The following is a 24,220-nucleotide window of genomic DNA, read 5'->3' on the forward strand; positions in this document are numbered from 1 at the left end:
TTATTCTGTTAATGGACCTTCACTTTATGGGCCTGTTAACATTAGTTCATGTTTATGTAATTAGCTGCCGCCCAACTAAGGGCTAACTTTTAAATTACTTAAAGTTAGTGATTAAGTTAATGAAATAGATTAGGGAAAGGAGAAAGCTGTACAAACAACTCATCTCTCTAAACCCTTCTCACATCCAACTTCTTCTTCTTCTCCTTGCTGTTTTCTCTTTTTTATTTCACAATTCTTTAATCAGTCCTCTCATTCTTTTGGGACTGTTTCTCTCCTGTCTTGTAGATCTGCTTCTCCCTAATGTTTTGTTCCATCAATGCATCACAGGCATACTACAAAGCTAGCAGTCTAAGCAGGAAAAGTCACATTTTAAGTACTAAGTTCTGAGATGGAATCACAAGTTGCTATAAAAACAAGATGCAAGAAAACCAAGGACACTTGCTTCATGCATGTAAACAAACACTTTAGGCAAGTCATTGACGCATCACTTACTCCTCATCTTCAATAACATAGTCAAAGGATTCCATGGAAACGTTCTTTCTAGCCTGGAAAATCAAATAGATATAAGAATGTCAATTACCAATTGCACATGGTAGTTTATATAGTTACATTAGAAAAATATAAAAATAATAATAGAAAAGTAGTAAAGCCATATTCAAATCAAATCTAAGGGATGGGTATAGAAACATCAGAAATACAACCTCACATCACGAATACTGGGAAATATAAATACTCACAGGGGTACGTCCAAAAAGAGTTCGACGTTTGGAACCAAGCACTGTTTCATTCTGTTTATTTTGCGTTTTTGTAATGGAGGAGTGACTATGATCAATTGACTCATTGATAGCATTTAAGGCAGGGGTATCTTCCAATGATTCACTATCAGCATGCACCACTGCACTAGTGTTACTTGAATTTTGCAAATTGTCACTACTTTGTACATTATTGTGCTTTGGCAATGAATCTTGAGGTCCATTTGATGTCTTCTGTTTAACTTCAAGATATTCACTGGATAAAGAAGGCTTAGAGTGTAACTCAGAACCTTCAGAAACCTGTATCCAAAATAGGAAATTTTGTAAATATGGCATGAGAAGAGGCAAAAGAAAAGCAGAAAATAGAATGAAATAGAAGAAAATCCAAAAATGGACCAAGCTCCAAATTTCAGTTGACAGTAAATGCGGGATAGCAGGTTTTCATTCAGCTTTGGATTCCTTTATTGCAACCAAACTTGATCAACAGAAAGATCAAGTTCTGTTCTAATGATCCCAAAATAATAAAATTTATTATTGGAAGTGACATTTTCATGAGGGTGAGCAGTTTTGGAAACTAAGAAAACTGATTAAACTCTTGTTGTTTGAACTGATATTTTTAAGGTTACATGTCACCCCATTAGAAACAGGTTATGTTTAAAATTTCCTGAATATGAAGTATCTTGGGTGGAAGTATTTAGAAAGGCTGCAAACAGTTAATGTGAAAAGCAGCTATTAATTGTTTCATCAACAAAATTAGTAGCCCCATTTCCGCTTCTTCCTCTGTTTTACTTTGGTTGCACTCAAGAGCTAGTAAAAATCCTACTTGGTGCTCTAGAGTTCTGTGGTTTTATATCATATTTTGATTCAATATATAAATCAAAACAAGAATAGACACATTAATTAGCACCCCTTTGCAAATTGGATAGTCAGGAAAGAGATCAGTCATTTGAAACCAATCAATTGGATGCTCATGAATAAAAAGAGAAAATTCGTCAATATTCATTATGTTAACTAAAAACCCTCCAGTATTAATGAGCACCAAATGAATGTTATGAGCAGTAAAAATATGTCAGAACAAACACGGCCAAAAAATTCCAATTATTGATGAGTTAATATCACCATCTTAATATGTCAAGGTGTCCATGTTAAGTACAGGAACGAGCCTTATCATCTCCATTGCTACTGTGTTCACTGCTGGTTTCACTTGATGCATGTTCAGGATCATCTTCCCTATTCCCATGTTGTGAATCATGGAACCCACCATCTTCAACTGTCCCATCATCATCACTTTGCTCCTCATAATCACTGCCATCCTCCATATCAGAATATAATTCTGAAGAAATTGAACCATCTTCCAATTGGTCATCCTGCAAATGCTTTCACTTTTTCACATATTACAAATATACTAAAGGTAAAAACACGACATTGAAATTATAAAAAGATTAATCATTGGAATAATTTATCAAGAAATTAAAAAATTATAGGAACAGAACTTTTTTTGTCTTAAAATATCAATTTCTAAACAACTTTATATTCTTTTGGGAAAGCTTCAGTAGCCATCTACTACACTAGATATCATCTTTGTGCTTTTCAAAATATTATAACAAAAATACACCAATTCCCAAGAGTCTGTAGTGATAGAATGAAAAAGTTTTCTAAGTGATGGCGAAAACAAATTTAAGGTATTCCCATGCATGAGATTGCATGAATATAATAATGTTAATCCTTGTTAGACAGAAAATGGCTCCTAAGGTTTGTCATTCTTCCTGATAATGAAACGGAAACCATCTAAACAGAGAATTTATCAAATAATATCAGCAATTACTTTATGCAGTAACTTACCTCAAATATGTTGTCATACTCCTCTAGAAGAGTTATTACTATGGCTTGAGCATGGTTAGCTGCTGCAGCAGCCTGCATAAGTTGAACAGAACCATCACCACCTAAACTAAAATCACTTTCAAGCTCACAATCTCCTGCCAGAAGGGGACGGAGAAGTAAAGGTGCCATGCAAGCTGCCACAGCAGATAAGCTCATCCTATTCTCAGATTTGTGAGAAGCTACTCTTTGCATCATTGTCAGAATTCTGAACACAAAAGGAAGAAAAAAATTAATGAATGGACAAATGCAACTAATTGTGTGATCAATGTAAGAGTTCAAGAAGAAGAAATAAAGCAATACATAAAACAATACCAGAAGATTATATCACGTTGGACCTCCACAACTTATAGCACAGTAAGAGAGGATTTTTTATTTTGCTCATAATTAGTTATCTTTCAGAAAAACATAGTGATAGTTACAGTGGATATGAAGATAAATTAGTGCACATGGAAGAAAACACAAAATCTATAGTTTTTGCAGTTACAGATGAAATGAAACATAATATCAAAGATTACCTTCATATTTCTCTTCACCCTTCCTTATTCTATGGATATAACATTTCCCTAAATCTTTCCAACCCTGGTCCAATCATTTTACAGACCTTGGAAGGTTTTAAATTTTGATAATTAGAAGTGCTATAGGATTTGATACAGGAGCTGCAAGCAATAAAAAAAATCCAGAGAAGCAGAAAAAGTAGAAACTTCAAGGAAACTTGATTTATGAGGATAGCCATCAACTCTGGGGACTACAACTCCAGCTACCCTATCTGGGCACTTCAATGGCACCCTTCTGGCTGCACACCTCATACTTCTATTCTCCCCTCAAAATCGCTTTCTCTGTCTTATCTCTTTCTCTACTCTTCTACTTTCTATCTTCTTCTATCTTTTCATAAACAAGTTCCATGAATGAGTGAATCTCCAACAGAATTGCAAAGTTTAGAGAGAAAAAGAAAACTTCTTAAAATAGAACAGGGGTATTTTAGAATTTATTTTTGGGGCTGTAATCTCTTTGTTTCAAATCCAGTTATGGGTTAAATATTGTAATCATTACACTAAACTAGGTTCACTAATAGGATTTTTTTTTAGTTAGTAAAGCCATAAGTCAAAGAGATCACATCATCATAAAGAAGAAAACTGTAAGGAGGTGACAAATAGCTGTTAGGTGTCAAGTCACTAAGTTTTCTTGGTTTTTGATCAACAACAAGATAAAAAAAATATTAAGTTGAAACAATATTATACATCTTTTTAAACAAGATTGAGGGCATAAATAGGCTATCCCTCACAATGAGATATTAAGATTTAGAACTTCACGCAAAACAACTGATTCCTATTCACCCCTTTCTTAGCTAAACCATCAGCCAAGTTGTTAGATGATATTGGAACCCATTGAGCTTTCACCTGTACATTCCTTGTTAACCACTTAAACTTCTTCATCTCATCCCGAATGTCCATAATGCTTTTTCCTCCTTCCTTAGCAAGATAATTATCACCTTAGAATCTCCTCCAATTATCCCCAAGCAAAATGCTTTTGCAATCCCTTCATCTCTTATTACCCCTCCCACCCCAAAAGGACCTGAGTTTCCCTTGCTACTTCCAGAAAAGTTAAGCTTGAGATACCACCCACTTCCTTAGGATGCCATCAAATGAGAAAGGATTGAAAACCTCAAAAGGTTTTATCCAAAACACTGCTCTTATCTTGATATATCCAATCACTGCTTCCCTAGATCTTCTTTGCTCTTTGAATATCCTTTCATCTCTTTCTTTCCAAACAGTCCAAACAATAGCAGCCCTTATGCATCTCCACATTATTACATTATTCTTCCCCTTCTCCTTTTGTGTCTCAGAGTTCCCTAAGAGAATAAGTCTACCAACAAGCCAGATGAGCCAACCTGCACCCAAGCAAAGAAACCATTCCCAAATACTAACAATAAATGAATGGGAGATTATTAACTTATAGTTAGATTCATCACAAGCAGTCATATAAAATGTCATAGCCTTAGTAAGAAAATCTGCTAGCTGAAGCCCAAAGAGACGTGAGGAAGGAAAATGCGGCCTACAAGGAGGAGATCTCTAATAAAGTGATAATCCACTTCAATATGCTTTGTTCGCTCAAGGAAAACAGGTTTGGATGCAATCTTGATAGCACTGAGATTGTCAAAAAAGAAAGGAATTGGAGACAACAAATCAAAATGAAGGTCATGGATGAGGGCCTATAGCCACAGAATCTCACTACAAACTAGGGACATGCTCTATACTTCAAAGCTCCTAGGGAAGTAATGAAAGAGCATACCTGGGATCAATATTAGACATTTATTAATGTAGTTTGATGATATCCTCTCTGATCTTGATGGCTGATCAATATTAGAATAAAACATTTTGTAAAGAAATCAAGAAAGAAAAAGAAGGGAAAAGAACCGAAAATCACACAATGGGCACCTAGAATCACTTTAGGTTTTATAAAATGACTAACCATAGCATGATGGCCAATCTCCTTGAGAATAGAAAATTTTCAATCTTGCCTCTCATATTTCACCTCAGAAACTAAAATAACTCTTAGTAATAACTTTGAAAGTTTAAACAAAACTAAACTATGATTGGAAAAATCGCAAATCAAATTCCTAGGGTGGATCCTACAAAATCATAAAAATACTGAAATACCTCCCAACTCGACTCAACTCAAGAGAACCTTATCCAACTATTTAGGATGTCCACCATTCCACTCTAGTATCATGTCCACTATCAAATCAAACCATTTAACCATATCAACTTGTTGAGAATATGCAATATGATGTAAGGGCTTTTTTCTTTTGAGTTTTTTCCTCTTTTGTATTTGGGAGCCCAAGTAAGGGAAAACTTGTACTTTTCAGCAAAAATATAAAATCTTTCTCTCTGGTGTGAACAGTAGCCTGAGACAAACCTTCCTAATTCTCTTCTTCTCTTCTTCTCCCATCTCCTCCTCCCTTCTCTTCTTTCTTTCTTGTTTTGGCTATACCTTAAACAACTTGGTATCACAACCACATCTGGATTCAGGGTAGACTTCTTCTGGTTTTCATTACCCTAGAGGCAACCTACTGACGTCAGACTGTAGTCCGTAAAAGTGGCAGCAACCATCCTTGAAACTGGTATGGGCCAAATCATTAGGGATTTTTTGATATAGGTTTCACCTCCATGCAAAACTTCTGTGATTTGTTATGATTTTTCCAAAAGGAAATTCACAGAAAATTCAGATTTGAGTTTGAGGCTGTTTCAGTTCCTTTAATGGACTGCTTCTCCTACAAGCCAATTTCATTTGGCTCGTTTTATATTTCTAGGAAGGCAGGAAGTGGTCCCATCATTTGGCTCGTTTATATTTCTAGAATTTTTTTCTGAGGATCAACTTGCCAACTACTTTACTAAAGGAGTTCACAAGCCGAAATTCGATAGTAACCTAGCCAAGCTGGGCATGATAGATATCTATGCTCAGCTTGAGGGGGTGGTGCCGAGAATATGGAATATGATGTAAGGGCTTTTTTGGGTTTTTTTCCTCTTTTTTATCAGGGTGCCCAAGCAAGGGCAAACTTGTACTTCTCAGCAAAATATAAAAGCTGTCTCTGGTGTGAACAGTAACCTGAGACAGACCTTGTAATTCTCTTCTTCTCCTCCCTTCTCTTCTTTCTTTCTTCTTTTGGCTTCACCTTAAACAACTCTCAGCTGATGTCCTTTTTTCTACCCTTAATTCTTCTAGACCCTTTAACTCAATATCTTTTTTTTTTGTTGAAGAATAAAGATAAATTCATTAAAAGAAAAAGAGAATACAAGAGAAAGGTGATAAGAAATCTCCTGAGAGAAAGCAATAGACACAAATACGAACTCACTACCTTTGACACCAAATTACAGCCAAACATAACAAAAAACAAAAAGCACACTTCCGGACACCTTCATACAGCTCCTTGAATCGCAGAACCCCGACATCATCTCCCTACTACTTGCCCTCGAACACTCCATCCTGCCTATCAACATCCTCATTCTACTTCTTTCTTCCCTTCCCAATTACTACTTTCCCCAAACTCTCTTCCTTCCTCTTTCTCTCTAACTCCTCAAAAGCCTTCTTAAATTCCTCACCTCCCCAAAAAAATAAGCCAAGGCTTTTGCCAATCTCAACTTCTTTCTCCACTAACTTCTGAAGAGGCAAAGATCTGTTCTTTTTCGCCATTGAATTCTCGTCAACTTCAGATCCTTCAAAACTCTCTTTCTCATCTTTATGCACCTTACCTAGATGGGGATCCAATGGTTGAGCTTGTATCATTGCTCCACAAAGACCAAAGTCTGATGGAGAAATGCCTCTCGATCCTTTTCTTTTGTAAACCCATTCAAAACTTTTTGTAGGTCCTTCCCCCGCTCGACCAACAAGCTTCAACTAGGAAAAATTTTGTCACATGAACAACATGAGTTCTAGAAAACCGTGCTTACTTGCTAGTTAACCCATTATCTAACTCCACAGTCTTCTCATCAACCTTGCTCTTCTGACCCAAATGAACACCCAATCTTCCAACCTTGCTCATCAACCTTAACTAAATATGCACATGATTAACCCATTTAGTATATTTTTCCTATTTATATTATAAAATACATTAAAAACAATAAATTTCTGTAATTCTATCCCATATTTTTAAAATATAAACTATTAACATACTTATACATTTTTTATGAAAATTTAGGCATATTTTCATATTCTTTGAGTAAATCTGTCTCTAATACAGATTGGTGTAGTATTCACCTATTAGAATTCAGCCTGCCCTTGAATTCTGTTAGAGTGATAACAGCAGAAATAAAAGAAAGAGGGAAGGAGAGAGAAGAAGAAGAGAAGAGAATAGGAGAGAAAGTTCTAGTTCAAACAAGAGAGAAAGTCGGTCTCTCCCATTCAGCCAGATTTGTTTTTATATTTCTATTAATCTGGAAATGACACCTTTGCCCCTACTTAAGTGAGGGGCATAAGATCTAACATAACTTTACACATCAGCAACTCAAACATAAGTATAAAGACAAAAATACCCCTACATAGTCGACATTAACACTCCCCCTCAAGCTGGTTAGTATATATCATATAATCCCAGCTTGTTACATATGTAGTCCACTCTTCTCTGACTCAACCCTTTGGTAAACAAGTCTGCCCACTGATTTCCTATCTTAACATATGCAGTGTCTATCACTCCACTCAGCACCTTCTCTCTCACAAAGTGACACTTGACCTCTTTGTGCTTGGTTCTCTCATGAAACACCGGATTAGAGGAAATATGGACTGCAGCTTGATTGTCATGTAGAGCTTAGTTGGAGTGTCAACAGTGTATCCCATCTCCTATAGAAGGTTCCTTAAGCCACACTAATTTACAAGTAGTATGTGTCATAGCTCTATATTCTGCCTTTGCACTGCTTCTTGGCATAACTGTCTGATTCTTACTTTTCCATGTCACAAGATTACCCCCAAGAAAAGTACAATAGCCTGTATAGATCTCTTATCAGATATAGAACCGGCCCAATCAGCATTAGTATATCCATCTATTTCAAGTTTTCCACCACTTCTATATATCAAACCACGACCAGGAGCCCCCTTTAAATACCTCACAATGCTTAGAACTGCATCCCAATGTGGAACCCAAGGTTTCTGCATGAATTGACTTACCACACTAACCGCAAATGAAATGTCTGGCTGAGTAATGGTTAGGTAATTTAGTTTACCCACAAGCCGTCAGTACCTGCCAGGGTTTTCAAATTCTTCACCCATATCACTACTAAGCTTAGTGTTTGTTTCCATAGGTGCTTCAGTTGTTTAGCACCTAACAAACATGTTTTTTCCAGCAAATCAAGGACATATTTCCTTTGACACAAGTTAATACCATGCTTAGACCTTGTTGCTTCTATCCCCAATAAATATTTTAGTTTACCAAGGTCCAATGATAACAATATCATCTACATACACCACAATAGGATCTTTCCAGCCTGAGAGTCATGACTGAAGACAGAATGGTCAACTTGGCACTGTTTCATACCAAACTTCTTTACCTCCTCACTGAACCTACCAAACCATGCTCGAGGAGACTGCTTAAGTCCATAAATGGCCTTCTTTAGTCGGCACACCTTACCATCCTCCCCTTGAGCAACAAACCCCGATGATTGCTCCATATAGACCTCCTCAAGCAAGTCGCCATCTAAGAAAGCACTCTTGATAGCAAGTTGATAGAGGGACCAATCATACATAGCAGCAAGAGAAATTACAACACGAAATGAACCAATCTTAGCAACTGGGGAGAAGGTCTCTGTGTAGTTAATACCATAGGTTTGGGAGTACCCTTTGGCAACCATTTTAGCTTTTAGTTGCTCTACACTACCATCAGGTAAGTACTTAACAGTATAAACCCACTTACAACCGACAGCTTGCTTACCAAGAGGAAGAGTGGTGAGGTCCCATGTATGATTATCAGTTAGAGCTGAGAGTTCTTCTTCCATTGCATGACGCCAACCTAGAGAGGCAAGGGCTTCCTGGACATTTTTAAGGACAACAGCAGATGATAACAAGGAGATAAATTGGTGATGGGAAGCAAAAAGGTGAGTGAGAGAAACATAATTAGAAATAGGATGAAGGGTACAACTGTGTTTACCTTTTCCGCAAGGCAATGGGAAGATCATTTTTAGATACTGGGGTTGGGGCTGGTGTGGGGACAACTACCGGATCTGTCAACGATGATGGAGCTGGAGGAGGAGCCGGTACATGTTGGTGATGTGTATACACTTGACAAGTAGGTGGCCGTTCAACAGGTGGTGGCATCGGAGGCAAGGACTTGGTCACAGCTAGAACAAGAGGAACATAATCCACAATTAGAAGAGGAAGAGGAAGAGGAGGAGGTGATGAGGAGAAAGAAACATCACTTGACCCCAAGAAAAATGGAGTAGACTCAAAGAAAGTAACACCAGCACACACAAAGAAACATCGAGAGCTAGGATGGTAACACTTATACCCTTTCTGAGTCAGGGAATAGCCAAGGAAGATGCACTTAATGGATCGTGTGTCTAACTTGTCCCTTCCTGACCCCAGATTATAAACGAAGCAAATACACCCAAAAACCCAAGAAGAAAGAGGAAACAGAGACAAGGTAGGAAACAAAGTGGTGATTGAAGAATGACCATCAAGGATAGAAGTGGGCATCCTGTTAATCAGGAAGCAAGAACTAAGCACCGCATCACTCCAAAAAGGTTTGGGGACATTCATGTGGTGCATGAGGGATCAAGAAGTTTCCAAAAGATGACGATTCTTTCTCTCAACCACCCCATTTTGTTGTGGGGTGTTGGTACATGAAGTCTAATGGATAATGCCATGTTGGTCCAAATATTCTTGAAATGATGTAGAGAAATATTCACGGCCATTATCGGAATGAAAAATTTTAATGTGGACACCAAATTGGTTGCGAATTTCAGCATAAAATTTTTGGAAAATGGCAAACAATTCACTCATTTCTTTCATTTAATAAAGCCACGTCATCCTTGAATAATCATCAACAAAAATGACAAAGTATTTATATCCATTGTATGATATTACTTTATAAGGACCCCAAACATCTGAATGAACCAAAGAAAAAGGACTCGACATACGTTTATCAAACCTAGGACTAAAGGGAACACAATGATGTTTCCCCAACTGACACGACTAACAATCCAAAACAAAAAGATGACTCAACAAAGGAACCAGAGACTTCAAAACTTTCAACGAAGGATGACCAAATCAACAGTGCCACTGGAGAGGAAAAAGAGATGACTAGAGAGCTATTGATGTACTTCCACCACCGTCAAGATAATACAATCCACCAGCTTCATGCCCTCCACCAATCTTCATCCCCATCTTGAGATCTTGAAAAACACACGAAGAAGGGGAAAAAGTAACAGAGCAATTAAGAGACTTGGTCAACTTACTAACTGACATAAGGTTAAATGGAAATTAAGGGACATACAAAACTGAAGATAAGGGTAAAGGGTCCATGTTAACATTACCAACACCACAAATGGAGGATGCGGAACCATTAGCAAGGGTAACAGATTGTGGTGTTGGGCAATGAGAGAGGGAAGAAAACACACCTGGAGTTCCAGCCATGTGATCGGAGGCTCCAAAGTCAATAATCCAGGGATTGGGTGTGGATGCCAGACAAGCCATACCTGAGTGTGCAAGAGTGGTCGTGTTATATTCAGTTTAATAGAGGTCATTTGAACATTTAGGTAGTTAGTAGGGACCATCACACTAGTTTTACTGTCACTGTTGTCTCTCATTGCTGAATTCAGCACACTGCACACTAAACCACACTACAACTGAACCACACTGTTTTCAGCACTTATTATTGCTGAAAACTGCACTCTCTACACCACAACCCTACCACACGACTACCTGAAAACTCACCACACTGTTTGGGGATCACTCCCCCTTTGAATCACACTGAAATTTGCATAAACCCTAACACACTACAACCTGAATTCCCACCATACAATCTGAAACAAACTTATCATTTGATTCACAACAAAAAGCTGCATAGAAACCTCTTACCTAATCACCAAAGAATCAGACCACACTAGGCACCCACTGCATCACACGAATCAGCCTTCTTCTCTTCACCGATTAAGAGAGGGCTTCTTACAAACCACAACAACCAACCATGAATTGCACAACTGGAGGCATATAAACCTCCAAGGGAAGAGGGCAATCACTCCTTTTCAGCCCTTTCCCTTATCTCCAACTGATGGCGAAGAAAACAAGAGAAAACCCTAGACTGGGTGCGCAAAGAACAGAATTCTGGGCAGTTTCGATTTGCTCAGTTTGGCTCTGATACCATATTAGAATTCGGCCAAACCTTGAATTCTGTTAGACTGATAACAGCAGAAATAAGAAGAGAAGAGAATAGAAGGAAAGAAAGTTCTGGTTCAAACAAGAGAGAAAGTCAGCCTCTCCCATTCGGCCAGATTTGTTTTTATATTTCTATTAATCTGGAAGTGACACATTTACCCCTACTTAAGTGAGGGACATAAGATCTAACATAACTTTACACATCAGCAACTCAAACATAAGCATAAAGACAAAAATACTCCTACATAGTCGACATGTACATCACCAATATGCATATATCCATATATTTATCAATTATGCATACAACATTGCTGACCTTGTGGCCATTTTATAAAATTTTCCTTTTAACTTAACTGGCATAACACCCCAAAATTTTTTCCCTACATTAGTGCATCCTGCTCTAGTCCTAATTGGAAACATCTTCCACAATCTTATATATGATCTTAAATAAAATGAAATAATAGCTTTCATTCATTATATCACATATACGCATCAACAACCAGTTTGTGTTCCTCTTATTATATGAGTTGATGGTCAATTATTTGAGTAATCATGGTTCTATTTTCATTCTCAGAAATATCACTGAGTGCATCTAATGATTTCCTAATTTTTCCATAACTTTAATAAATTTTATCCTTTAAATATGAACTTTTCAATATGCCCAAAATTTTCCTATTTTTAGCAGTGTTTTAAAAACAGACCCAGAAACAAAATTGTTTTTCCATCCAGATGGCAGCTCAGCAGCTTAACATCTAAAGCAAATAGGTCAACTTGTTATATCATAAATTAAATAATAAAATATAAAATTAGATAAAATTACAGGAAACATAGAAATTTTAAAGAAAATTTGTGCATATTTAATATTATATATTTATCATATTAAACAAAAATAAGTCTGATAAATGAAAATTACTATTATTAATAGTTACAATATCTAGGTTTTATTGAGAAAGAAAACAAGAAGAAGAAAAGGAGAAGAGAAGAAGAGAGAAAGGTTCAAATGGAATTTTATACTATTGAGAGAAATTACAAGAAAGCCTTCATATAGGTACCCAAACACAAAAGAAAAAAAAAGACAAGAATACCCTTCCTTCCAAACAATCTCAACATTAATGATGAAAATGGTGATTAAACATATAACAGAAAAAGAGAATCAATGTCTAACACATGACCCACTAATCGAGTCAAACAATTCAACAGTTCAATTGGTCAAGTCACTGAGTTGTTGTCCAAGTCAACTGTTTTTTGCAAGTAAGCAATTTGGAGGTTAAACGGCCCTAGAAATATGGCTGGGTAATGGGCTGACTGGTTTGACCAGTCAGTTCAACAGAAGGTTGAAAACCTTGCTTTAGCATTAATGATAATACCACCATGATCTATGGAAAGACCAAAGGAAACTACGGTTCAACAGAAACAAGTTAAAACTAAATGCTTATCTAATTGTCTTCAAATATGAGGGGACTAAATCAAATTTCATTTACATAATTAGAAACTCTAAGAAATGTGAATATTAGACAACAAAACTAGCACATCAAGTACCTTTGTAGTAAGTGGCGATTTGGCTCCGGGAATGTATTACATATTGCTTCACGCATAGCATCGACTTTAGCTCCAGGTTCGGTTCCTAATCAGTATTGCAATTTATCCAACAATAAGAAATCAGAAACCACAAGAGAATAGAATCCTTTTTATTAATAGTTAGTTTTTTTTTCAAATAACAACAGAAAATTTTATTAACTTCAAACTGAACGGTCTACCATCTCTACTCACCCAAGGAAAGGGCAATCAAAGCAATGATTGACTTGATAGCTGTTAGAGTTGCATATTAGAGAAATTCTAGGTAGAACCTACCCATTTACTCGCCCCTATAATTTATGAACATCTATGGAAAGTTTTTAAATATTAGAGCAATCAAATATATTGTAGTTTGGCATAGACGGACAAAATGGTTGAAATGGGAAAATTTTGCAGAAAGGAATGAACAAGAGATGTAATTTTAGAATTTGCAAATAGCTTATGATATGACAATAGTAAACACATTTTTCAAAAAGAACGATGAAAACTTAAAAATTTTAAAAGTGGACCAAATGTAAGTCAAATAGATTTTTTTCCTTACTAGGAAAACAAAACGAATGATCTGTAAGGATTGCAAAGTTATTCTAGGGGAAATCTTAACCACATAAAATAGAATGGATGGTGAAACTGGATTGATGTAGCCAACCCCATATAGTTGGAATAACTTAGATGATGATGATGTAAAATACAGAAAAATTTACATAGAACAGTTGTCCTTTAGGTATGTTGAATGAAAGGCCTCTTTTTTTTCATGTTGAATGAAAGATCTCTAGTGAAAATTTTGTGAACTATTGACGGTTATAATGGCTGCTTGCAGAATTAGATAGAAGATATTTTGATAAAGAAGAAAGAAAAACTAGAATAATTCAATAGAGAACCTAGAATACTGCAAGGGGGAATGACATACAACTCTTACCATAAGCTATAATAACTCAAACAGACTCAATAAATTCAAGTTCATCCTCATCCATCCAATAATGAAATACTAGAGAGGTTGAAAGACTGATGGAAAAAGAACCAATATATGCTAATGATGAATAATAAAATTAGATATTGCCAAAATAAATACTTACGACATGCATCTAATAATGCATTGCAACATGATGCTGGAACTGGATATGATGGTATCTCCCGAAGGATATACTGGAATAGTATAAAAAGTAGAAAATATATTAGGAAATGCATATTTCTGAGGATTGTCAAAAGAAAAAGTTTGAAATTCTGTCATTTATTGATTTTAAGAACAGAATACCTTGATACAATCACCAATGACATGTGCATCCTCGTCAGGAGAAAACTCAGCTTTCCCTGGAAACATTCAAGATGGCTAAGAACAATGCAGTATTTATATAATAACTGTGAACAAAGGATGAATGATGAGAAATGGAAAAAAATAAAATTTTGCTTCCAATTAATGGATTAGAACAAAACCTTCTCTAAGACAAATCATAACAAATAAAGCATAAAAGCTACTCCAGTTCATATTTATTTGCCCAAAGAAATAAAAAAACGAGAAGAACCCTGATGAGTTCAAACTGACAGACCCTGCTCATATTCCTGAATTCGGCGTTCAACATCATCAACATCAGCAGCTTGTCGTAAGATACCTTCTACTTTAACACCTGTTCAAGGAGTCTAGAGAAGCTCAGATTCAATAAACTGACATAATAATATCTTTACAATTTGTTACTTATTTATAGAACATTTATGTTATTTGTATTTTTTTCTTCCATTGTCTACAAAGAACAGAAAACCAAGTATAGATGATAATTTTGAACATTTTTGAATATGTAATATCTAAAGTCAAATTCTCTAGAAACTATGTTTAGTGAAGTCATAGAATAACTTGAAAAAAATACCTCTAGTTTCCAATAAACACAATTATAAACTTCAAAGGATTACCAAAGACAGGATTCCATGAATTGTTGCTGGATATTTACACTCAACTTGAGTGTTGCAAGACATAGTTCTATAGGGTTTGTCCTATCATTGTATTAGTCTTCTTATTTTATCATTGGGCTTTGCGGGTTTGGGCTTACATATTTTAAACTCATCTTTTATACCCACCTAATGAGGGGTATTTTTGTACTTGCACTTTTCTTTTTACCTTAGTTTAAATATCAATTAGGGTTAGGCAGAAGCTAAGCTGCTGCCCACTCTTCTATTCTCTCTTTTCTTCCCTTTTCTATCTTCTATTCTTCTTGCTCAGAACCTTCAGTGTGCTTCCATGAATGTTTTTCAAGTTGATTGGATCCATGTTGATGTGGTGTAAGAGCTATTTGTCACCATATTTGGAATCTTTGAGTTGCCTTATTCAAGAGTTTCCTTAGAGGACTAGTTATCCATGTTGCTACCAAGGTTACATTATTTCAAGGTCTGCAATTGAAGTGGATATTGATCCAGTCCAATTCAAATGTGATTCATGTATAGTGGAGTCAAATATCCAATTACAATAAACAGATAGAATTCGAATATTCACATAGAGTTCAGTTACTAATCAGATCAAGTTCAGATAGACCCCAATTTGATCTCGATATTAATCCAACTCAATTCAATTATAACATTTATTAAATATGCATGTGTACATATCTTAACAAATGTACTCTTTATAAAATTTTAACATGTATATATTTTTACAAGGATATTTGAAGAAGTTAAGCCCCATTGTGTCTTATTACAATCAACAAAGAGACAAATAAAACCATAAACCACTAGCATATTAAGAAATGCAAAGTTTTGTAGAAAAGCTGTTGTGATGCTTCTGAGTTGCTCACTGCTGCTTCCTCCCTTTTACTAAGTTGCTAAGAGCAGGATGAGTAACTTTCCCCCAAACTAGTGACCCGCTACCAACCATGCCAGTTAAGAAATAACTTGAGAAGATGGGAACATAGAAATCAAATAGGGCTCTGTTTTTCATCTTTTTTTGTTCTTTGGTTTTCTAGATTTTATTTTCAGTTTTCTAAGGATTGATTTCATAGCAATACCTAACACCTGTGATCTGTCGGTAGCATTCAACTAGTAACATTCACTGACCAGCCACCAAAGGGCAAGGCATCCAAGACTAATCCTTTTCTGTTTGCATGCAATGCAGATTGCTAGAAACTTTTCTTTGAATATCATCTTTTATATATTTTTAATTTTAAAATTTACCCATTTATGGTGCAGGGAAATTCACCTAAATTCAACATAAACTCCTATTTTAAAAAGTGTTTTGAAGATTTAGTTCCATGGCTTTCCAGTTTTATGTTTAAATGGAAAAATGATTTCTCATAGTATACTCCTTTTTTATTTTTATCATTATTCCAGAGTTGGAATTTTTTCATTTATCTTTTTATTATTTCATTTTTTTAACTCTATTTTCTTCCTATAACTTCAGTCATACTGCTGTTTTGGTTCATATTCTATGGGATTTCTAGTTTTTTTTTCTGAAACCAATTACTATTAAAAAAGAACTCGCATCCAATTCCAGCAAACCATCAACAAAATGAAACAAATAAAGTTGTAATGTTAATAAGGGCAAATTACAGGCAGCCACCCTGCACTTACGGGGTGGTGATACTTAGCCCCCCAAACTTTGTTTTGCAATGAAGATGCCCTGGACTTCTGAATTCCAACACCTTTCCCTGTCTTTTGCATTCTGTTAGTTAACTTCACGGAATATTCCATTGAACATTTATAAAACCACAAACTACCCTTTTGATTCGGTTTTTCTAAAATCCTAACTCTCACATGTTTTTCTCAACTTTCTTTCAATAAAGTTTATCTTGACAACACCTTGAGAATATCAGTTTATCAACATGTTGAGAATGATTAGTGCTTTAGAATGGTTATTTTCATAATTTTGATATTTGTTGTTGTCATCCCATAGAATCTTGAATGGGTAACTTAGTAATTTTAGTTTCACCTTTAACCCCATCAGCGGGTCAGGGGGAAAAGTGCTGGAATCCATAAGTTCATAGAGGCCTTTGTCACAACACAAAGTTCAAAGGACTAGATACCACCACCCCTGCCTCAAACCTCTAGAGCTCTTGAAGTGAAGAATTGGAGCTCCATTAGTAAAAACAACATATCTTTTCCAAGTCCAGCTTGCATAGTACCCCAGTTCATCTAACTTCAACCTTGAGTCAATTAACTCATTGGCCACAAGAATGTCATCAAAAATTTGTCTCTCAGGCATAAATGTCCCTACAGAGGAAGAAATGATGTTAGAAGCACTTGTTTAAGTCTAGTGGCTAGTATTTTAGGAAGGATCTTGTAGAAACTACCACGAAGGCTAATAGGTCTATAGTCCTTGATGCACTCCACCCTCCCTTTAAATGAAAGTGTTATTTAGACACCTCTCAAAAGAGCCATTGTCATGGAAATCAACAAGATCTTGGAGTAGATCTACTTTGTTGGTCTCCCAGCAGCACCTGAAGAATTCAAGGTTGAAGCAATCAGAACAGGGTGCCTTATCACCATCAAGGTTTTTGATTGCATCCCACAGTTCATGTTCTGTACTGTAGCCTCAAGAGCTGCTTGCTAATTATTGGAGAGCTCGGAGCCACAGGCCATCAATAATGGGCCTTTTTATCAAGTCCTATTTGTACAAGTTTTTGTATAAATTAACCGTAGTGCTATTCACTAAATGAATCTAAGTCTTCAACCAACCTGCCATTGTTTTTGACTCTAGTAATCAAATTTAATTTGGCTAAGGCATTTGCTAATTTGTGTAAAAATCTGTCGTTTTCACCCTCTTTTAGCCATGTTATGCAGGCCCGCTGCCTCCACATGATCTCTTCCTTGTAAGAAATTTTGTCAAAATGCTTCTTTGAGTTGGCTCTTTGCTTCTTCTCCTCGAAGGAAATGCACTGCCACTTTTCTTTTTTATCAATTTCCCAGATAGCTCTTAAGCAGTCCTCTTTCTGCTTGGATAAGGAGAATAGAGTAGATTTCTTCCACATCTTAATGTCCCTTTTGAGGTTATGAAGCTTCTTTTCAGAGATATGGGAGCACTACACTGAACATTCTTATCCTTGAAACCGTATTCAAACTGGAATGGACCGGGGGCTCTAAAGAAGGAACCGCCAATTAACGTGATAGGGGAGTGATCAGAAAGAGGCCTAGGGAGGGCCTCTTGATGAGTGGCAAGGAAGTTGTCCTCCCAATCGGAAAAGTGAGGACATGGTCCAGCTGAACAAGGTTACAAGGGCAGGTTCCTCTTGATTGTTAGTCCAAGTAACACCTTTCAAAGGGGGATCTAGAAGCTCACGGTGGTTGATAAATGAAGAAAATCCTTGCATGCCTGAAGTGATTCTAGATCCACCTTTTTATCAAAAATATGATACTATTGAAGTCTGCCCCAGTGCACCAAAGAAGAGATTGTTTTGTTTTTGTATGTTTTCTGCCCAGAGCAATTATCTTTTGCATTCTCATTAGGTTCATAGACAGAGGAGACTATTCCATGAAACCATGAGGCCACAAGCCAATCCTAGTACAATTTTGTCATTTTCTATTCATTGATATTGAAGTTCGGTCCTTAGGAGTCATTTGTCAAGTTATCATAGTCATGAGTTCAGCAAATATGAAGTATGGTTTTTACAATGGCTCAATAACCATGCTTAACACCCTCCCTGTAATGTCATTGCTTAAAGCATCAAAGTATCAACTTCTATCAAAAATACTTAAGTCTCAGTATGAGAAGCATACAAATTCAAATAAGTACAATGCAAATACAAGGTTTAGAAATACCATATATAAGGTTTTGCAATGTACAGTATAAGATTAGTTCCTAATTTATATAAAGCAGGAAAAACATGAACCAGGAAAGTTTGTAGTCCAGACATGGAGATGTCTGGTCATCAATAATAAGTTCCTCATATTAAATAAATATCATACAGTAGATAAATATTCATGGAAAAAGTAAGCCAAAAATAAAAGTTTGACTTTTGCTTTAAAACTTGGAATGAAGAAGTGGCAATGGTTATAATACAAAATAAAACTTCAATATCATATTGAAGAATTCTTACCATGCTCTTCTATAAACTGAAGTGCTTTCTCCAAGAAGGATGGAGTTCCATCAACATCTTCTAAAGCAAACAATACAGGCCTACCAATAACCGATGACTTCGCAGGGTTCCTATCCTTCCCTAATAATAAATTGAAAAAAAAAAAAAAGATACAGAAAGGTTAATGTCGAGTGAAGAACCAAGTAAGCAAACTATTCAGGTTGTTAAGTGAGCCGAATAGGGGTAGTTTAGTCATCTTATGATTGTTAAGTGATTTGCTTATGTGGCAGTTTTATTAGAGACACTCTGCCCCACACTTAAGTAAGGGCAGTTTAGTCTTTGTAAATGTGATTAAAATCTAATGACTATTAAGGGGTTCGACTGAATGGGATAACCATCAGATTTCGACAGACCCTTCTTTTCCTTCTTCTTCTTCTCTTCTTCTTCCTTCTCTTCCTGGTTCGGGTTACTGTAGCAGCATTCGAAACATGGTATCAGAGCCATGTTCCTGACCTACTTCAGTTCGTAAAGCATCTCAGCAGTGTTTGTGACCCTTCTTCCTTCGTTTCTGGTCAGTCAATGGAGAGAACTGGTTCGCCCTAGGTCTGAAACATCACAGCTCGTCTCTCTCTGCTGCGCATAATCTTCTTCATCAAGAAAAGTGACTTCAGCAGTGAATGGTTGGTTGAAACTCTCAAAGGAAGGTCGATTATCTCTTCTTCTTGTGTTGCTGGTATTTCTGGGTAGAAACCCTTCAAGAATCTGTTAGTACTGATCAGAACCTAGAGAACTAGGTTCATTGTTGCCCTAGAACGGGCTGTGTGTACAGTAGCCGAATGGTGTAGGGGCTGCTGTAAGTTGTTGAGTGGTGTTAGGGCTGCTGTAAGTGGCCGAGTGGTGTAAGGTGTAATGCAATGACCTAGCCGAGCACCTTGTGGTTGTGTAATGCCCTCTTAAAAGGGTTAAACTAGTCTGATCTGGGTGTAACAGGTTTGACTATGTTGTGGTGCTTGTAGTGCACAATCTTTATTGAGTGGTTTTAAGAGGGTTTACATGTGATTAGTGAGTGTTAAATTGATGCTTATGTGGTTCATGGTGTTGTGAAATCAGCAGCATTGTGAATAAGAACAAGGCGTGTGTACCCACTGTTGTGTTTAGGGGCTGCTATAGGTGTTGGAACATCAAACTTTGAATAACAGCTGTCAGCTTGTAGCTGAGAATTCAAGTTAGGGGCAACTGTGAAAGAGTACAATGGCAGCAATAGGAGATGGGAAGAATGATCAGAAACCTAGTGTTGTGGTTTCCCCTGACTGCCTAGGTGTACAGATGACCTCAATTAAACTGAATGGGGAGAACTATGTTCCATGGGCTAAATCAGTGGAAGTTTTCCTCAAGGCAAAGAGGAAAGTAAAGCACGTAAAAGATGATAAACCATCGGCTGACTCTCCAAGGTTTGATGATTAGGAACAAGAAGATGCTCAAATCATGACTTGGCTATGGAACAGTATGGAACCCAAAATTAGTGCCAACTTCATGTTTCTTGATACGGCTAAGGATATATGGGAACATACTAAGAAGCTGTATTCTGGACAAGATAATACAACAAGAGTATATCAACTTTATCAGGAGTACTTTGATTTGCAACAAGGAAACAAAACACTAGAAGAGTACTATGCCTGCATGAAGAATATAAGGAATGAACTCAATGTCTATCATCCCCTCACTCCAGATATTAAAGTTTAGTAACAGCAAAGGGAACAACTAGATGTTACAAGATTCTTGGTGGGGCTGAAATCGGAGTATGAACCAATTAGAGCCCAAATATTAGGGAGTTCTACCCTTCCTACACTTGAGGAAATATTCTCACGGCTTCGTAGAATTTCTTTGAGACAGACAAAGAATCCCACACAGTCTGATAGATCAGCGCTTGTAACAGCTAGAAGAGGTGGACACAGTACAAGAGGGGGAGGACGTGCCTCCCGAGGAGGCCGTGGCAGTTCCATGATCGGTCGGGGTGGTCGTGACTCAGGGGGAGGCCGTGGTAGAGGGAAGAATAACTCTGCAAGGGTGTACTCATTGTGGCAGGGAAGGACACACAGTGAATTTCTGTTATGACCTACATGGCCCTCCCTCTAAATGGGCTAATCATGTTGTAGAAGGTGAGGTTGATTTCAATGACAGTAAACAGGCAGACCGAACTCCTCCCACAGCTACTTCTACTTCTGCGAGGGAGATGGTGAGTGTACCGTGTGATGAGTATGAGCGGTTCCTTCAAACCACTTCACAGCATACCACTGCCACACTTGCCCACTTAGGTATTGCTTGCATGTCATCTAAAACCTCTCCCTGGATTATTGACTCCGGAGCCTCTGATCACATGACTGGGACTCCAGGTGTGTTCTCTTCTCTTTCTGAAACCTCCACACCACAAACTGTTACACTCGCCAATGGGTCCTCATCTCCCATCTGTGGTGTTGGTAATGTTGATATGGCTTCTCTGTCCTTATCATCTATTTTATATGTACCTAAGTTTCCATTCAATCTTATGTCTGTTAGTAAAATAACCAAAGCTCTTAACTGTTCTGTTACTTCTTTCCTTCCACTTGTGTTTTTCAAGATCTCATGATGGGGAAGAAGATTGGTGGGGGGCATGAAGATGGTGGATTGTATTATCTTGATGGTGGTGGATCTTCAATTGCTCTTCAGACTTCACTTACTCCTCTACAATGGCATTGCCGACTGGGACATCCATCTGTCAAGGCTCTCAAGATATTGGTTTTGTCTTTGTGTCATTTGTCAATTTTGCAATGTGAGTCATGTCAGTTTGGGAAACATCATCGTGTGTCATTCAGTCCAAGAGTTGAGAGTCATATGTTGAGTCCTTTTTCTTTGGTTCATTCAGATGTTTGGGGTCCAATCAAAATAGAGTCTTATAATGGGTACAAGTATTTTGTCTCCTTTAGTGATGATTGTTCAAGAATGACATAGATTTACTTGATGAAAGAAAGAAGTGAATTATTTTCCATTTTTCAAAAATTCTATGCTGAAATACGCACACAATTTGGTGTTCCAATAAAATTTCTCCATTCAGATAATGGTCGTGAATACTTTCTTACTTCATTTCAACAGTATTTAGAACAGCATGGTATTATTCATCAGACCTCATGTGCATTCACTCCTCAACAAAATGAGGTAGCTGAATGGAAGAACCGTCAGCTTCTTGAAACAGCTCGGTCTGTTCTTCATCACATGAATGTTCCAAAACGGTTTTGCAGTGATGCTGTACTCACTTCATGTTTTCTCATTAATCGGATGCCCTCTTTCATTCTTCGTGGTCAATCCCCCTTCTCTATCTTGTTTCCCACTTTATCTCCATTTCCATTAACTCCTTGTGTCTTTGGTTGTGTGTGATTTGTCCACAATCTGAGTCCTGGAATAGACAAGCTAGATGCACGCTCAATTAAATGTGTCTTCCTTGGCTACTCTCAGACTCAAAAAGGGTACAAGTGTTATAATCCCATTACCCGAAAGTGCTATGTCTGCCCTGATATCACCTTTTTTGAGTTTGTTCCCTTCTTCTCAAGACCTGAAGCACCTTTGTCTCCACCCTTACTTCCTCTTCCTATCAGTGATCCAGTTCCAGATGTTATTGTTGGAGTAGACTCATTACCTCATCCAGTGCAGATCACCACCAATCCGACAAGTGTATACACGTCGAACGACACCAGCCCCTCCTCCAGCTTCTACCTCATCTGCAGATCCTCTCATGGCTCCTATTGCTGAACCTTCAGACCTTGACCTACCCATTGCCTTACGGAAAGGTAAACACAGTTCTACCCTCCATCCCATTTCCAATTTTGTTTCATTATCTCGTCTTTCTACCTCACATCGCTAGTTTGTTTCACTTTTGTCCTCTATTTCCGTACCTAACAATGTCCAGGAAGCTCTTAGTTCACTTGGATGGCGGCAAGCAATGGAGGAGGAACTTTTTGCTCTTCAACATACTCAAACATGGGAACATACTACTCTCCCACCCGGTAAGCATGTTGTGGGCTATAAATGGGTGCATACTATGAAATACTTGCCAGATGGTAGTGTGGAGCGTCTGAAGGCCAGACTTGTTGCTAAAGGTTACTCGTAGTTGTATGGAGTGGACTACATGGAGACATTCTCTCTGGTGGCTAAGATTGGCTCTGTTCGTGTACTAATTTCCCTGGCAGTTATGTATGATTGGCCTCTGTTTCAGCTTGACATAAAAAATACCTTCCTCCATGGTGATCTGGTGGAGGAGATATATATGGAGCAACCACCTGGGTTTGTTGCTCAGGGGGAGGATGGTAAGGTGTGCAGACTGAAGAAGGCAATTTATGGGTTGAAACAATCGCCACGTGCTTGGTTCGGGAAGTTCAGCGAAGTGGTGAAGAGTTTTGGAATGAAGCAATGCCAGGTTGATCACTCAGTGTTCAGCTATGACTCAGAAGATGGGAAGATCTTATTAGTGGTCTATGTGGATGATATTGTCATTACTGGTAGTGATAAATTGGGGATTGACAAACTAAAGGTATTTCTGCAAAATCATTTTCAAACAAAAGACCTTGGAACATTAAAGTATTTCTTGGGAATAGAAGTTGCCAGGTCAAAACAAGGTGTAAATCTGTGCAAAGAAAATATGTTCTTGATCTACTGGAAGAAACAGGACTGTTAGGTGCAAAACCGGTCGAGACACCTATGGAACCAAATGTTAAGTTGAGCAGTGATACAGGAGAAGTATTTGAAGATCCCGGAAGGTATAGACGACTAGTGGGGAAGCTGAACTATCTGATATTCACGAGACCCGACATCTCCTTTACAGTTAGTGTGGTGAGTCAATTCATGCAGAACCCTCGTATACCTCACTAGGATGCAGTTCTTAGAATTGTAAGATATCTGAAATGAACTCCAGGTCGTGGACTATTGTATAAACCAGGAGGAAAATTTGAAGTAGTTGGGTATACAGATGCAGACTGGGCAGGCTTAGCGAATGACAGAAAATCTACTACAGGCTATTGCACATTTCTTGGAGGAAATCTTGTGACGTGGAAGAGTAAAAAGCAGACAGTTGTGGCCAGAAGCAGTGCTGAAGCCGAGTATAGGGCCATGGCACACACTACCTATGAATTAGTGTGG

The 24,220-nt window shown here is 37.4% G+C and overlaps 1 protein-coding gene across 17 annotated transcripts in view; it reads right to left on the minus strand.

The window, feature by feature from the left end:
* The window catches only part of LOC148876637 (rho GTPase-activating protein REN1-like), a 113,183-nt gene that overhangs the window by 25,796 nt on the left and 63,167 nt on the right, over positions 1-24,220 (minus strand). For all 17 annotated transcript variants that reach the window (XM_088943075.1, XM_088942858.1, XM_088942498.1 and 14 more), the window contains 9 exons: positions 19,076-19,195; positions 14,612-14,689; positions 14,320-14,375; positions 14,141-14,210; positions 13,032-13,116; positions 2,595-2,838; positions 1,916-2,119; positions 738-1,052; positions 493-545 (listed from right to left, as the gene is read on the minus strand). In XM_088943075.1, coding sequence (XP_088799201.1) covers positions 493-545; positions 738-1,052; positions 1,916-2,119; positions 2,595-2,838; positions 13,032-13,116; positions 14,141-14,210; positions 14,320-14,375; positions 14,612-14,689; positions 19,076-19,195 — 1,225 coding nt within the window. The remainder of the gene's footprint in view (positions 1-492; positions 546-737; positions 1,053-1,915; positions 2,120-2,594; positions 2,839-13,031; positions 13,117-14,140; positions 14,211-14,319; positions 14,376-14,611; positions 14,690-19,075; positions 19,196-24,220) is intronic.

This window comes from Nelumbo lutea, chromosome 1 (genome assembly GCF_056320005.1).
Source record: "Nelumbo lutea isolate HS-2025 chromosome 1, American lotus-T2T, whole genome shotgun sequence".
NCBI classification, from domain to species: domain Eukaryota; kingdom Viridiplantae; phylum Streptophyta; class Magnoliopsida; order Proteales; family Nelumbonaceae; genus Nelumbo; species Nelumbo lutea.